Source organism: Manis pentadactyla, chromosome 15, assembly GCF_030020395.1.
Source record: "Manis pentadactyla isolate mManPen7 chromosome 15, mManPen7.hap1, whole genome shotgun sequence".
In the NCBI taxonomy this organism is placed as follows: Eukaryota; Metazoa; Chordata; class Mammalia; order Pholidota; family Manidae; genus Manis; species Manis pentadactyla.
This window is the reverse complement of record NC_080033.1, coordinates 1,067,758-1,083,480: the sequence shown is the minus strand read 5'-3', so window position 1 is coordinate 1,083,480 and position 15,723 is coordinate 1,067,758. Positions and strand designations below refer to the sequence as shown.

The window sequence follows — 15,723 nt, the reverse complement described above, 5'->3', positions numbered from 1 at the left end:
GATCATAGCCAAGCAAGCCAATTGGCCAGAACCTCATGCCCTACTAAAGTTAGACAATTTTAAGGACTATTTCTTTCCCTATGTGTAATAAAGGTCGGACAAGGAAGGCCGTAGGAACCTGACTCCAACTCCCCACCAGAGCCAAACTCCAGCATTCTGACCACGTATCATTCAACTCTGCTTGTGCTCCTACTATGCTGGGTAGCTCTCTACCTCAAAACAAAACAATCTGAGCCAACACTTGCTCAGTCTAACCAAGTGAGATTTCTCATTCAAACCCCAGCTCCCAGATCATTGCTTACACGGTCCAGTTTTTATGCCCCCACACCCACTTCTTGACACATCCCTTCCTTAGCACTCTCTCCAGAGTGGGCAAGATGACATCCTCTGAGATCAAGTGGTCAGCAACTTAGAAGCCGAGGGCCTCTGATGGTCAGATCCACCCGAGTTGATCTGACAAGTGTATTAGAGCTAATAAACAGTAGGCATTCAGAAAATATTGGCTATTATCATAATCATCATCACCCTCAACTTGATCCAGGAGAATGCCTTTTCATCCTTCAAAACTCCATTTGGTTTCCGAAGAGATACCACCTGTCTGGCATGAACTGAGCTCTCAACATCAAGAGAGCTGGGATTTTGAAACCATTTGAAAAGTTTCCAAACTGGGGCCCAGAGCAGCCAGGCCACCCTGAGGTCTCTCAGCATCCAGCTCTTCTTCCTCTGCCCACCCAGTTAGTTCCCAGGCATGGGCCTCAGGCCCGGCCAGTCCGGCTGAGGAGTGTGCAGACGCAGGCGGTGTCGATCCGAATCCATCGCCAGCCCACACGGCCTTGGGCATCAGTGGTCAACGCCCTCACGTAGGACTGCTTGGCCTTACACTCAGATACCCAGTGCCTCCGGTCCACGCCCCGGCAGCCCCCTCCACTCCCACCGGGGCCACCTTCCCCAGTACTGTCAGCCTTGCAGCGGGTCTCAAAGAAGTACTGGCGGAGGGGACTGCCACCAGCTGCAGGCACCTCGCCCAGCACCTCCACCTCGCGCCCACGCAGGTCCACAGCCGTCCGGCGGTCTGTCACCCAGCCGCTGACTGCATCGCACACAGCCAGCTCTCCCCGGCGACTTGCTGGTGCTGTCTCGCTTACTCCTCGCCGACTGCGGTTGGCAGGGCTGCCCACTTGCTCCCCAAAGGCCCCAGCCTCCAGCAGGAAGAGCAGAGGAGGTCCTGCTGGGGTGCCCCTGGACAGGGCTACTCGGGGGGACAGGAGGTCCCACTCTGGGGCTAGAAACGGGGGCAGTGGTGACGGTGGGGGATGGGCTTCCATTGGGACGCTGGGGAGGAGGAAAAGGAGGAGGATGGGGAGGGAGCATGAAAGGTGGGAGAGCATCTCGCTGAGCACCTGAGAATAGAGGGAAGCTGGGGTTAGAGATGAGGGTTAAATCAGAGTGTGGTGGGGGCAGAAGTTGGGAGGAACTCCAGGGGAACCTGCATGCCAGAACCATCAGGACGCCTGTGTACTAGAACCTTGTGACACCCTATATTCTAGGACTGGGATAATGCTAACTCCTAGATGAATCATAATTATTCTACTATTACTAATAATAGCCAACAAATGGGGAAATACAGGCTCAGAGAGGTTAGTGACTTGCACCAGGGCACCCAGTCAGCAAACGGCAGATGTGGGACTTAAACACTGTCTGAGCAACTCCACTCTGCCATCCTGCCCCTGCATCCTCAGGGAACCCTAAGTCGGCAGCCTGGAGGGGAGGTCTGTGGTTCCAAAAGTCTGCAAAAGGCCATGTTCTGGAATCCTAGTGAGATCCAAGTTCAGCTCAAAACTGCCACTGAGAAGGCAAGACATTTCCTCTCTGAGGTGGGCCACAGTTTCCCTGTCTGTGAAATAGGCCTGGGGCTGGGAGATGCTGGTGGGAGCGTGGACATTGCAATTTCTCTGCATTCTGGAAGCCTGTGGTTCTGGGAAAGGGTGGCATGGAGAGGACTGGGAAGCAGCAGGTGGTTACCAGACCTGTCAGCACCTCCTCCACCTCCGAGCTCCAGGGCCGGGGGCCCCCAGGCTCGGGGGAGCCCCTGTGGGGGACACAGGTGGCCCCCTCCTTCCTGACATCTCAGGAGAGGGCGGGGGCAACCACCTAGGGAAAGACGGGAAGAGGCAGGTTATATAGACAAGTGGAGGAGGGGGCCTGAAACCCTGTACATTCTCTCCTAGTGTTCCTCTTAAAGTGTAGGGTACCCAAAAGTCAAGGCCACGCCCCCTTCCCAGAGGCCCCTGCCCTGCCCAGGTGATGGCTCCTAGCTGGGATGGGAAGCAGATGGGGAGAGGAGAGGGGAGGGGAGAAGAGAGAATGGAGGAGGCTGGAAAAGATTACATCCTTCTCGGCCCATTCATCTCCCAGACGGGTGGGGGCGTGGGGGGCGGGGCTGGTCTGGACCCCCGGGTCCCTGAGGGCCCACACTCAAGAAGCTCTGGGTCCCCGTGGCTGCTTCCTGGAATGTTCTCGCCTCACAGGACAGGCCAGGGCCCGTCCAAGACTTCTACTGCACATACCTGGAGTGGCTGCCTGCCCTGGCTCGGAGATGGGGAAATGGAGCGGGGTGTGAAGGGGTGTGGGGCGCACGTTGACCCAACTAGGACCGGGAGTGTAGGTCTCCGGCTGCCTCCTTCCTCAGATCAGGAGCGCTGGTTCCCAGCCGCCTCCTCCTCCCTCAGGTCAGACCCCCAGCGACCTCCTTCAGGTGCAGTAGTCCAGGCGCCCAGCGTCCTCCCCGCAGACCTAGGAATCCGGGTCCCCAACACCGTCTGCGCTCAGACCCAGGAGTTTCTGGAGTTCAGGACTCTCCTCCCCAGGTACTTAGAAATACGGACTGCCAGGCCCCTTCTCCACCAGAAGATCTGGGCCGGGGGCTCCGGACTCGTGAGACCCCGCCTGGAGCAAGGGCTACAAGTCTGGGACACTTCCCTCCTGCCTCAGTTTCCTCCGCCAAGCCCCGCCCCCGCCGGCCCCGCCCCCGTCCCTCCCTACCCGGGGGCAGGGCGACCCGGACGCCGGAATCCCGGGGGAGGAGGCACGGAGGCTCTTACCTGGGGCGCCCTCCTCGGCTCTCGGGCTGCCCCGGGCGCGGCGGCGGCTCCTCCTCCTGCCCGCCGGCTGCAAGGACGCCCGCTCGCCCGCCGGCTCCTCGCCGCACTCGCTCCGGAGGGCCCGGGGCGGGGGCGGGGGCGGGGGCGGGGCGGCGCCCGACGGCGGAGGAGGGGCCGGGGGACCCCGCCTTCCACGCGCGTGCTGGGACCTCGGAAGCCCGGCCTGGCTTGCTCAGCCCTCGGCCCGCCTCGGTCCCAGGAGGCCAGGCGCCAGCCGCCTCCTCCCTCAGTCCCGGGAGTCAGGACCCCAGGCCCTCCTCCCTCAGACCAGGGACCGCAGACCCCACCTCCCTCAGACCCAGGAGTCCTGCCCTGCGGTTCCCTCCTTCCTCAGAACCAAGAGTCTGGGCCTGAGATTCTTTTGCGTTCTTTTGCCAATTAAGTGTCAATCCCCCAGCAGATTCCCACCCTCTGCTCTCATCCCACTTTCCCAGGAGCTCCAGGCCAGACATTAACCAGCTGCCTTGGGCAGCGATAAGGCCCGAGGCCCAGGGAGACAGTGGATGTGGGGGGCTCTCCCACATAGTCCTCTCTGCTGGAATTTCCTGGGTGGGGACTGGGGAGAGGGTCTGTCCTGAGCTCAGATAAGAGAAATTCAAGGTATTGCAGGACTCGGAGATAGATAAAGATACGATCTGGAAACAGAATGACCTGCTTAGAGAAAGAGTTGACAGAAGAGGAGCTACAGAAAGAGGAAAGGGGTACAGAAACTCAGAAAAAGAAAAAACACAGACCCAGGGAGAGGACCCCAAAAGGGGGACAGAGACTCACAGAGGGAGAGAGAGACACTAAGACAGACGGAGATTCCAGGACTGGGAGTCTGGGGACAGTCCTACGCTGGGCCCTTCACCCCTCCCGTGGAGCTATTTTCAGGAGGAAAGCTGACACCCACCTTGGTGTGGGGGGGCTCATCCCATACCCCTCCCCCAGCCTAAATATAGCATGGCAAGGTGGCAGGAAGGGTGTCCCCGGATTAGGGTGTCTCCCTCTCTTCTTCCCCATCCCAGCCAAGGCAACATAGAAGGCGGCTGCAGTTGTTTACTGGGTGTGGGGAAGGGCACTTCCCAGTCTTTGAGTGTCCACTTGGTCACCTCCCTGACCTCTCCACTTCCCTCCATCCCTAAGCACTCCACAAGTCCCACTCCCAGACAGAGAGTCTATAACTTCCAGTCTCTTATTGGGTAGTACAGGCGAGTTTTCAAAGAGTAACTGGAAATCAGTCTCTAGGCCCCTCTGTGGGTCCCTGTCCCCCACCCGCTCTCACTGTTCTCCCATTCCCCGTTCTGGACCTCTTACCCGCTCCCAGGCTGCTCCTCCTTCCTCCTGCTCTCCCTTCTCCCCTGGGTGTCTCTGTGCTCTCTCCAGGTCTTGGTCTGTCTCTGCACATGTCTCTTCCTCTTTGGGTCTCTTCACTGCGAGGAGGTCTGTCTCCATTTCTGTCTCCAGATGTGCCTTTCCGTTTGGGAGGGAAGTGAGTACCTAAAGGTCCTAGTATTTTCAACCTTTATCAGACTCTTCCCACACTCTATCTTCTTTTATCCCTCTGTATAAAAAGGTGTCTGGGTTAAATCAGGGGTTTCCAAACTGAATTTCTCAGCTGCATTCTGAGTTGCCAAGAGGGACGCCATAAGAGGTGCGTTCCCCTCAAACCAGTTCCCCTCTGATGTGTCACACTGGTTCTTCTAAGTAAGATTTCATTTGACCCAAAAAAAAGGGGGGGGGGATCATAGCTAAAAATAACACCACCATCACTCTGTAAACCACTGACTGGGTTTTAATAAATTAATACAAGTAAAGTCCTTTTGAATGATGCCTGGCACATAGGAAGCCCTATATGTGTAAGTGATTTTACCATTCTCTTGTCTCCTACTTAAATGCCCTTTTAGAACTGAAAGACATCTGAAAATGTTTACCTTCTTGCCCTTGGAAAACAACATCCCCTCTGAGCCTCAGTTTCCTTGTTTGTGAGTAATGAGGATGTAGGACTCAGGGGGTCAGCGTGCAACAGGAGGCTGGTGGGATGTGTGGGGTCAGGCAGCCTGTCACAAGTCCTGACCCCAGGGACATGCGGCACGACCTTGGGAAGCCACTCCCATGCTTGAAGACTCTGGGTTTCTCCCCTGGGAAATCAAGTGGGCCCCCTTGTTTGTGTGGCAGCTTTCCTGAACCGCAGGAGAACGGGGTGGTGTGCCCTGATTCGGGATCTCTTTGTGATGTCATGGGATACAGACTGTTTCTCTCTTGGGTTTGGGGCACTGGCTTTCTACCTTTTTCTCTTCTGGTTCCCTTTCTCTGGGGCGCTCTGGTCTGTCTCCAACTCTGTATCTCTGCCCCTCTCTCTGGATGCCTGGCCCCTACCCTGTCTCTAGCCCCCCATTCTTGGTGTCTGTCTCCTTCTCTTTGGATTACTGTCCCTTCCCTCTGGGTCTCTGTCTCTGTCTCCTTCTCCCTGAGTCCCTTCTTCTCTCTTTGGGTCTTTGTCCCCTCTTCTCTGGATTAGTCTCTCCTCCTTTCTCTGGGCGCCCCTCCCTCCCCAGGTCTCTGTCTTTCTCCTTTGGGTTTCTGTCCCCCTATCGTGTCTGGACAAACACGGTTTCTCTCCCTTTCCCCTACCCTTGTGGCTCTGATCTCCATGTCTCAAAGTAAAGCCATAAGGGAGGACAGATGGAGAGGGGGCTTGAATGGCAAAATGAAGCAGGTGTGGGGTAAACAGAAGGAGCATCTACATCTTCCTGGTTCATGCAGAGGCCCGCTACACGAACAACCAAATCAATGGATACTGACTCAGCCCTGCCACTTACAGTGAGTGAGTGACACTGGGCAACCAGTTTGTCTCCCAGAGTCCTCACCACACTCACTCCCTGATACAGGACTCTTCCCCAGTGCTGTTGTCTTCCACGGGTCCTGGTGCTACAACTAAGTGCAGAACAAACCAACATAGCCCTATGGAGCCCGTACATACAGTCCAAACCAACCCAACAACTCTATAGGACTCACAATGACACAACTCAATGGAACTCAGACGAGCATGGCCCTATGAGACTCAGACACACAACCCAACGGAACTGGCCCTGTGAGACTCACATGATTATACAACTCAATACAGTTCACTCTGATGTAGCCTGGAAAAACTTCCCGCCACAGAACTCTACACAATTTAACCCAACAGAACCCTAAAAGACTCATACAATCATATATCCAAGCCCCAATTTAACTCAACATGACCTAGAAAGCCCACATTCTATCACTCAACTCTTTGTATTTCCACATGACTCACAAGTTCACAGAACCTAAAATAACAAAACCCTAGAAGAATCACAAAACCACAGCATTTCCAACATGTCTCAACTCAGCTCCACAACACCATGCATGAACACACAATCAGTCCCAACTATGCCGTGGGTGACCACCTAACTTAATTCAAGATGGCCCTAGGTGGTTCATTAAAACCATAGAATCCTGCACAGTACAGTTGGACAAGACTCACCCAGACTCACAACCCAACCCAACAGGGCCTAAAAAACTCACAACACTAGATGACCAGACTCATCTCAACACTTCCCCTAAAGGCTCCACAAGCCTCGCACAGCCCAAAACAGTGGAGTCACAGACAAATCAATGGAGTCTCCCCTGAACTCAGTGTAACCCACTGCCATTCACTGTCACCTAAGGAGGTACCCACAGAACCACTAAACACAACTCCAGACCCAATAAGACTCAGTGTTCCCCAACTCATTACCACTTAACCTAGTTCTTCCTAAACTTAACGCCCTCCCCCTAACCTTCCCTTCCATCCCTCCCTCCCTCCCTCCCTCCCTCCAAGGAAATGTGAGGTCGTGCAGATCTCAACTGTCCCTCACACTTCGGTGACCATGTGTTTCCCAGGGGGGGCCCAGAGTGGAGGTGGTAACTCAGGCATCTCAGCATCTACCAATCCCCCATTGACTTTGCCCTCCAGTGGGCCGCAGGGCTGTGTGTCCACATGGCTGAACAACCCGGCCTCTTCACCCTCTGTCTCTCGGTGGTAAAAGTAGCTAAAGTTGGAGACAATGACTGGCACAGGCAGGGAAATGGTCAGCACACCAGCGATGGCACACAGAGAGCCTACGATCTTGCCGCCAACAGTGACGGGCACCATGTCTCCATAGCCAACTGTGGTCATGGTGACCACCGCCCACCAGAAGGACTCAGGGATGCTGGTGAACTGTGAGTCTGCCCGGTCAACTTCAGCAAAGTAAACTGCGCTGGAGAAGAGGACCACACCGATGAAGAGGAAGAAGATGAGGAGGCCCAGCTCACGCATGGAGGCCCTTAGCGTCTGGCCCAAGATCTGCAGGCCTTTTGAGTGCCGGGACAGCTTGAAGATGCGGAAGACGCGCACCAATCGGATGACTCGCAGGATGGCTAGTGACATGGCTGGCTGGGCCACCCCTCGCTGTCGGGCCAGCTCAGTGCCCAGCGCCACAAAGTAGGGCAGAATGGCCACAAAATCGATGAGGTTCATCACATTCTTGAAGAAGACTGCCTTGCTCGGGCAGGTCGCCAGGCGCACCAGCAGCTCGAAGGAGAACCAACAGATGCACAGTGTCTCCACCACAAAGAAAGGGTCATCGAAAGGCATCCGAGGAAGTTGTCCAGGCACGGGGCTAGAGCCATTCAGACGAAGGGGGAACTGCAGGGAGGAACGGGTTCAGGGAGGCCCATGCCAGGGCTGGGACACACTGGAATGGCCATATTTGTTGTTCAAATGTCCAACTAGTTCTCTACTGATTGGTCAATAGCCACTGCTCCCCCAGGCCCCCAGTGACCCAGCTGTCCTAGACTCCTTCCCAGGACCTGGACGATCATCCCTGGACAGCTGACTTTATGGCCCTTCATCTTTCACTGGCGAGGCCTCCTGAAATGATGCTTGAGTGGGGCTCAACCTTACCGCTCCCCAAATCCCACCACCAGTATTGACTTTCCAGAGGGGGAGAGTCCCTGCCCTGGCCCCATTCCCTGTGCCCTGCCCTCTCCAACCCCAGCCCAGACTATAATAAAGACCTTCTCTGTAGCCAACCCCTGGGGCCCCTCCTCCCACCACCCTCCCCAGATTTTCTTTGTGATCCATTCTTCCTACTGCAGCCCTCAGCCCTCACCCCTCTGTCTCCAACTCCCTTTCTTCAAGCACGGGCTCTCACCACTTCCAGCCCATCCTTCCCGTTAGGTACATCCAGCCACAAGACCCCCAGTTTTTCAGGCCCTCCTTTCCCCCTCAGCTTCTATTTCTTAACCTACATGCCCTCCTGCCCTCCACAGCAGGGTTTCTCGCCTATCTCAACCCGGCCTTCTGATAGGGCAGGTCCCATTCGGATCCTCAGGCCCCGTCTGTCCCCAGCCCAGCTTTTAAGGGTAGTCCCCAGGTCAGGCCCTGTCGCTGCGTTGCCCACCTCTCACAGCCCCTCATCTCACCTGTGATTGCCCAGGCCAGGTCCCCACCAGACCCCCCACGCCTCACCCACCTACAGCCCAGGCCCGCGCTCCCGAGAGGCCCTGCCCACCAATGCCCCTTACCCGCCCTTATGATTGGTCAGGTTCCGGTGGACCCCGCCCAACCGGTGCTCCCAACCCCGCCTCTCTCCACCCAGGCCCCGCCCCCTCACCGGGCCAGCTGCAGCGACAGCGGCGAGCCCCGGGTTGTCGCGGTCGTCGCGGAAGTCGGGCAGCGTCTCGAGGCAGAAGACGACGATGGAGACGAGGATGACGAGCACAGAGACGACGGCGAGCACGCGCGCAGCCTGCGAGCTCTCGGGGAACTCGAAGAGCAGCCAGAGCTGGCGCGCGAAGGCGCGGCGGGGCAGGGGGCGCTCGGGCGGCACCGGGCAGCCCTCGTCCTCGCGCAGACGCGCCAGCGCCGCCGCGCCCAGCCCGTAGAAGGCCACCTCCTCCAGGAAGACGTCGAGCGGCACGTGCGCGGGCCGCCTCAGCCGCCCGCCGGACTGGTAGTAGTAGAGCACGGCGTCGAAGCTGGGCCGGTGCCGGTCGAAGAAGTACTCGCGGCGCGCGCCGTCGTAGAAGCGGCCGCGGCGCGCTGGGTCCCCGAGCAGCGTGTCCGGGAAGCGGCCGAGCGTGCGCGCCCGCGTCTCGAAGCGCAGCCCGGCCACGTTGAGCACCAGCCGCTCGCAGCAGCCGCACGGCGGCGGGCACCGCGGCTCCATGGCGCGCGCAGCCCGGGCGACCCGCGGACGGACGTGTGGCCCCGACGCCCGACCCGGCGCGGCCCGGCCCGGCCCCGCCTCGGCCACCGCCGCCGCCGCCCCAGCCTGGTGTCCGGTGTCCACGCGTAAAAATAGCCCGGCCCTCCGGCCAGGGCAAGGGGGAGGGGGCGCCGTGACCCCGACGGGGCAGAGGGCGGCCGCGCGCCCTCTGCCGGGGCTCCCGCCCACCCCACCCCGCTGCCCCGCTGCGCTTTCTCCGCCTCCATCCCGCTTTCGGGTCCCTAATGCCTGTCTGTCTCTATCACCCAGGATCTCTGTTCGGCCTCCTGGTTTCCTTGTGTGTGTATCGTCTCTTTTTTATGCCTATCTGAATGTTTGCGTCTGGCTGCCTTCCCTTCATTCTCTGCCGGGGATGTATCTGAGTATCTATAGGGGCCAGTTATCCCTGAGTTTTGCCGTTCTAGGGGACTCTGTCGGGGGTCTCTGTTAGCCCCTGTCTTGGTCTCTCTGGATCATTGTTTTGACTTGTTTCTTGCGGGTCTGTTTCTATTTATTTCTTGTCTCCCTTGATCTCTGTCTTTCCTCTCTGTCTGATTCTTGTCTCTCCGGGTCTTTATTCTCGCATTATCTCTTAACCCCCTGTGTCTCTGTCTCTGGGTTTCTCAGGGGCTCCCCTTTTGGGTCTCTATCTTTCTCCGTATCTCTGAATTACTGCGAGTCTCTGTCTCAGGGCCTCTGGAGCACTCAGAGTGTCCAGAGCCCTATCTCTGAGTCTCTCTCTGACCATCACTCTTGCTGGGTTCCACCAGGTGGAACCACTGTCCAGGTGGTTGCCCTGTCGTGGGGACGCTCTAGTCCCCGCAAACGATGAGCATGTGCGCCCCGCACCCAGTCTCCTTGCCAAGGTCTCCCTGGGTCTCCACCTGGATTTTGCACCAGATGTTCTGAGACCCGGCCAGGCCTGAGCTGTATCCCTGAATAGTGCAGAGGCTGGGCCTGCCAGGAACAGGTCTGGGGTGGGCTGGGAGATGCCGCAGGGTCACTCAAAGGGACCAAAGGACAGACGATGGCCTTCCAGCCACTGGTGTCCTATGACACCACATAAAAATAGCCCCATCTGATGGGCTTGGGGAGAAGTGGTGGTGATTTGTTACCCGGACTCCAGGAATGGGATCCCGGGCGCCCTCTGCTGGGGGAAAGGAGGAACACTAAGATTAAAACTCCCATTTCTGGCTCTCTTTTCCTGTCTATAATTTATTTCGGGGATGCTGTGTCACCATCCCTCTGGATTTCTGTGTTTCTCTCTCTCTGGGTCACTTGCCTCCATCTCTCTATGGCCGTTTCTTTCATGATCTTTCACCCTTCCTTGTTTCTGAGTCCCTGCTCCCCTTCTCTCAGGTCTGTCATTCTCAGAGGCCAGGAAGACACCCCTCTGGGGGCCTCTGAACTCGAGGTGTGAGCTGATCCCACCTCCCTGCAGCCCTGCCTCCTACAGCCTCTACCGCTGAGTCTGGAGGTAGGTACTCCTCTGTGTCATCTCCAGTTCTTCCTCCTCCAACTCCTTTGAAACCCAAGTTATCCACAGTGCAGCACCTCTTCCCATCCTTCCCTAATGAACTCATCTCTTTCCCTTCTGGCTGCTCCCACTCTGTCATGGAAGCCTTTAGATCCTGGCTTGCTACTCAACTACTGTCATAATTCTCAGTAATTTCAATATCCCTGTAGATGATCCTACCAAAATCTGGCCTGCACTGGATTTTTTCCAAAAAGGACTATATTTCTTGTCCTATAGGGTAGCCCCAAACCTTGCCACACCCTATCTTGTGCAGTCCATGCCCAGGGCTTTGATGACTCCTTCAACTGACAAATCACCTTGGAAGGAACGCTTTGTGATTTCCCAGGTTGGGTCATAAAAGGCAACTTTCTGACCCATTCTTTTCTTTGGGACACATGTGCAAGCCAGATGTTGAGGCCCATGTGGAGAGGCCATTAGGCTGCTGGCCTTCGGCCCTGGCTAAACTCACAGCTGATCCGAGCACCAAGCTGCAGCCATGTCATTGAGCCATCTCGGAAGCACGTCCTCCTGCCCCTGCGGATGCTGCTGGGGCAGAGAGAAGCCTTCCCCCGAAACCCATGCCCAGACTGAAGATTTGTGAGCCACACCAATGATCTTTGTTTTCGTCAGCCTGCAGCCTTTGGCTGGTGTTTACAAACAGCGAGGTAATGATAACCAGAACGTGGCCACTTGGTACTCCAAGCCCATCATTTCCATTGATCATGCTCTCCACCTGATCCCAGCTACCCACTTTCTTTTTTGTGTGTGAGAGTTTTACTGAGGTACCAGTCACCCATTAAAAGTGTACAACACAGTGGCTTTTCTTATATTCTTAAGAGTTGCTCAGCCTTCAGCGCAATCAATCTAGAATGTTTTGTTTCCCCCCAAAGGAACTCTGCATCCCTTAGCTGTCACCCCCTATTGCACCATTCATGTTCACAGTCCTACTCTTGTCCTTGTCATTAGCAGGAACTACACCCCACCTTCCACTCTTTATTTCTACTATCTCATTCTCTGTCTATGTTCTCCTTTTTTCCAACAACTGATACATTGGCCCTGACACTTGTCCATTGTCTCTGTCTGCTCCCACCTGCCCTCCCTTCCCTCTTTCCCTGCTTCCACAGTCTAATAAAATCACTCCCTTTTGCATCTGTACTCGTTTGCCTAGAACCCCCTGCATTCTTGGGACCAAACCCTAATCCTAGTGAATCCTCTGTCTTCCTCAGTGACTTTCCAGGGGGGCTGTACCCCAAATCCCAACCCTGCCTGCCACCCTGCTACATGTCCCTCATCAGTGTGCCCTCTGCCTCCCCAAGACAGCCGTTACCCATCTTTGTTCTCAGATCCTTCACAGCATCCTGACCCAGTGAGCTGATTTACTTCTCTCATTTGCTGAAAACAGAAGCTACCAGAACACTTCATCTTCCCAATGCCCCTTCTATCAGCTGCCCAGGTAGTCTGCGTTTCATGCACCCCCCACCCCACAAATCCAAGACCAACATCTTGTGTCCTCGTTCCCGTCTGCCTGTTCCACCCTCGGTCTCTGCTCCTGCCATCACTCCTAATTCTCCTGTGTCATCAGTTTGAAGGACGGAGATTCCTCTCCCCCTGCCCCTGCAAGGTGTCCATGTCCTAAACCCAAGAACCTTTGAGTATATTATTTTATATGGCAAAAGGGACATTGTGGGTGTGATTCAGTTAAGGCTCTTGAATTGGGGAGGGCATCCTGGGTGATCTGATGATCCCAATGTAATCAGAGAGTCTTTATAAGTGGGACACAGGAAGGTCAGATCCATAGGAATATTTGAGGATAGACGTAAAGATCAGAGAGGAGAGAAGGAGCTATGTTGCCAGCTTTGAAGATAGAGGAAGAGGCCTTGAGCCAAGGAATACAGAAGGCCTCTAGAAGCTGGAAAAGGCAAGCAAGGAAACAAATTCTCTCCTAGAGGCTCCAGAAGGACCACAGCCCCACGTGCCCATGTTAGACTTCTGACCTACAGAACTGGATGACCGTCAATGATTAGAAAACTAACACAGCCTCTGTTGTTCCTCAGTATCACCCCTGTGTTACAGGAACACTTAAAAGAAAAACCTTTAAATTTCAGAATAGTTCTACACTTAGAGAAAAGTTGCAAAGACATCACCTAGCTCCCCTCATATCAGTGTCGTCCACTGCCATGGTTGTTAAAACCAAAAGACTGACATTGGTACAATACTACTGACTAAATGATAGTCAACGCCTGTTTTCCCACTGATGGTGTTTCTGCATTCCAGGGTACCACGTTGCATGTAGGTGCCATATCTCCTTGGTTTCCTTCAACCTGTGATTATTTCTTACTTTTCCCTTATCTTTAATGACTTCAACGCTTTTGATTCTAGGCTACTGGTCAGCTATTTGGTAGATTGTCCCTCAGTGTGTGTTTATCTGTTGTTTTATCTTGATTCGCTGGAGATTATAGAGCTTTGGGGGGTGGAAAAGGGAAGAGAATGCCACAGAGGTGAGGTCCCCTTATCACAGCATATTGGGGGCACATGATGTTACCATGTCTCGTTAAAGGCGATGTTAACTTTGATTACTTGGTTAGTTACATTTTGTCTTTGGCTACTGTGAATAAATATGCTATAAAAAATCCATGTACATGTTTTGTGTGAACATAAATTAGGGTAGTGTCTGTCAGGTTTTTCCACTGTAAAGTAATTTTTTTTCCCTTTGTAATGAATGAATATTGGGGGGAGTCATCTTTTTTGTTCAGTCAAGTTTAACTAGGTTTAATGTGCATACAATAAAATTTACCCTTTATAGCGTGCACATCTGTGAGTTTTGGCAAATGAACACAGTCGCGAAACGGCCACTACAATTAAAACATGGAACAGTTCCACCACTGCCCCAAAGTTCCCTCCTTCCTTGTGTTGTCAGCCGCCTCCCCCACCTCCAGATCTTGGAAACTACTTCTCTCCCTCTGTCCCTCTAGTTTTGCTTTTTCCAAAATGTCAAATTAGTGAAGTCATACAACATGTAGTGTTTTGAATCTGGCTTCTTTCATGTAATGCATCAAAGATTCACCCCCCTTACAGCTATCAGTAGTCCTTGCCTTCTTAACACTCAGTAATATTCCAGGGCACTGATATTTGCCTATTTGTTTTTTCACTCACCGTCTGAAGGCCATTTGAATTACATTTCGTCTTTGGCGACTACGAATAAAGATGCTATAAAAATCCACGTGTATGTTTTTGTGTGAACATAGATATTCAGGCCTCTAGAACGTGTAGCTCAAGAGTGCGTTTGCTGGGTTGTATGGTAAGTGTATATTTAACTTTTTTTTTGCCGTCAGGGACAATTGTGTTAAAAGTCTTTCTTAGTATCTTTTCTATTGTAGGAAAAACAAAAAAACGTTCCTTGACTCCACTTCCCTCTCCTGCTCTTGTCATCTTTGCTCTACTCCTTTTGCAGCAAAACTTCTCCCCACCTGAGGAGACTTCCCTATCTAGGAGTCCACTTCATCTCCTGTTGTCTTTCAAGGTCACCTGTGGTTGCCAAACCTCAGTCCTTATTTTTTTCCTTTTGCATTTCTCAGCAGCATTGGAACAGCAAGGAACACTGTTTCCTTCTTGAAGCCCTTTGCTTCTTGGCTCCCTGGACACCTGACTCCCCCTGTTTGCCTCCTTTATTTCTATTACTCCTACTTCAATCTCTTTTGCTGGGTCTTCCTGCTTCATCTGAACTCTAAATAGTAAAGGGTCTTGGGACTCCATCCTCAGATTTCTTCCCTTCTCCATCTCCTCTCGTCTCCTAGCTGAGTTCATTCAATCACATGGCTTCAAATACCATCTCTACCCAGTGCCTCCCGGCTCTGGGGTTCCGGCTCCCAACTCCTCTGTGATTGCTGTGTATCCCAACTTTTACTCCATAGCTCTCCTTGAATGTCAAACAGATGTCTTTGGCATGTCCGAACCCAGAACTCCTCAGTTACCCCACCCTCCCCACATATTCCCTCTCGAAATCAGTGGTACCATCAATCACCCAGTTGCTCAAATCACCCAGTCTACAAATCTAGGAGTGAGGATCATTATTATTACTATTATTAAAGGATATTAGCTTCATTTCAAATTTTTCTTTAAATGTGTTATTTGAAATAATTTCAGACTTACAGAAAAGTTGAAAAATAATATAGAGATCCTATATATCCTTCACCTCACCTCCTTCACCCAGCTTTTGCGGATGTCAACTTCTTACACAACCATAGTACAATTATTTGTCAGGACATTAACATCAGTATGATATTACTAACCGACGATACTACAGACCTTATTTGAATTTCACCAGTTTTCCACTAATGTTTTTTTTTTTTCTGATTCAGAATTGAATCCAGGATCCTGCATTGCATTTTGTTGTCTTCTTGGTCTCCTTTGGGAGTCATTTTTAACTTCTCTTTTTTCCACACCCTCTTAATTCCACTCCTATCGCAACTCAATAAGTGAGCTCTACCTTCACAGATATATCCGGTGAATCCCCTCTACTCTTTTCCATCTCAGTTCACATCACCATCTCTTCCCTGGAAATTGTAGCCTCCTAACCATCTCCCTGTGTCCTCTTCAGTCCCTTTCGTGCATTTTTTCTGCCCATAGCCATTGAAGTGATTGTTTAAAAAATCTTCAAAAAAGGTTATGTCTTTCTCCTGATCAAAATCTTCTGTTATTTTCTATTTCATTTCAAATAAAATCTGCCCTCTCCCCCATGTCATACTTGGCAAGGATCAGCAATGGCTCTTACAATCATGAAGGGAGAGATGGCTGGGCAACAGAGTATCTG

The 15,723-nt window shown here is 53.3% G+C and overlaps 2 protein-coding genes across 4 annotated transcripts; both read right to left on the bottom strand.

Annotated features, from left to right (window-relative positions):
• Nucleotides 1–416: 416 nt before the first annotated feature.
• On the bottom strand, nucleotides 417–4,159 carry NTF4 (neurotrophin 4). Of its 3 annotated transcripts, none has more exons than XM_057493107.1 (4): nucleotides 3,102–4,159; nucleotides 2,568–2,793; nucleotides 2,023–2,151; nucleotides 417–1,400 (listed from the first exon to the last, which is right to left on the bottom strand). In XM_057493107.1, the coding sequence occupies exon 4, from the start codon at nucleotides 1,386–1,388 to the stop codon at nucleotides 756–758; it is 633 nt and encodes a 210-aa protein (XP_057349090.1). In that variant the 5' UTR covers nucleotides 1,389–1,400; nucleotides 2,023–2,151; nucleotides 2,568–2,793; nucleotides 3,102–4,159; the 3' UTR covers nucleotides 417–755. The 3 variants fall into 3 exon arrangements, with proteins under 3 accessions (XP_057349090.1, XP_057349088.1, XP_057349089.1); XM_057493105.1 differs by having other exon boundaries at nucleotides 2,028–2,151; nucleotides 3,102–4,143; XM_057493106.1 differs by lacking the exon at nucleotides 3,102–4,159 and having other exon boundaries at nucleotides 2,028–2,151; nucleotides 2,568–2,999.
• A 2,827-nt stretch (nucleotides 4,160–6,986) lies between these two features.
• KCNA7 (potassium voltage-gated channel subfamily A member 7) lies at nucleotides 6,987–9,436 on the bottom strand. The gene is made up of 2 exons (XM_036885603.2): nucleotides 8,804–9,436; nucleotides 6,987–7,833 (listed from the first exon to the last, which is right to left on the bottom strand). The coding sequence occupies exons 1-2, from the start codon at nucleotides 9,356–9,358 to the stop codon at nucleotides 7,018–7,020; spliced, it is 1,371 nt and encodes a 456-aa protein (XP_036741498.1). The 5' UTR covers nucleotides 9,359–9,436; the 3' UTR covers nucleotides 6,987–7,017.
• Between the last annotated feature and the right edge of the window lie 6,287 nt (nucleotides 9,437–15,723).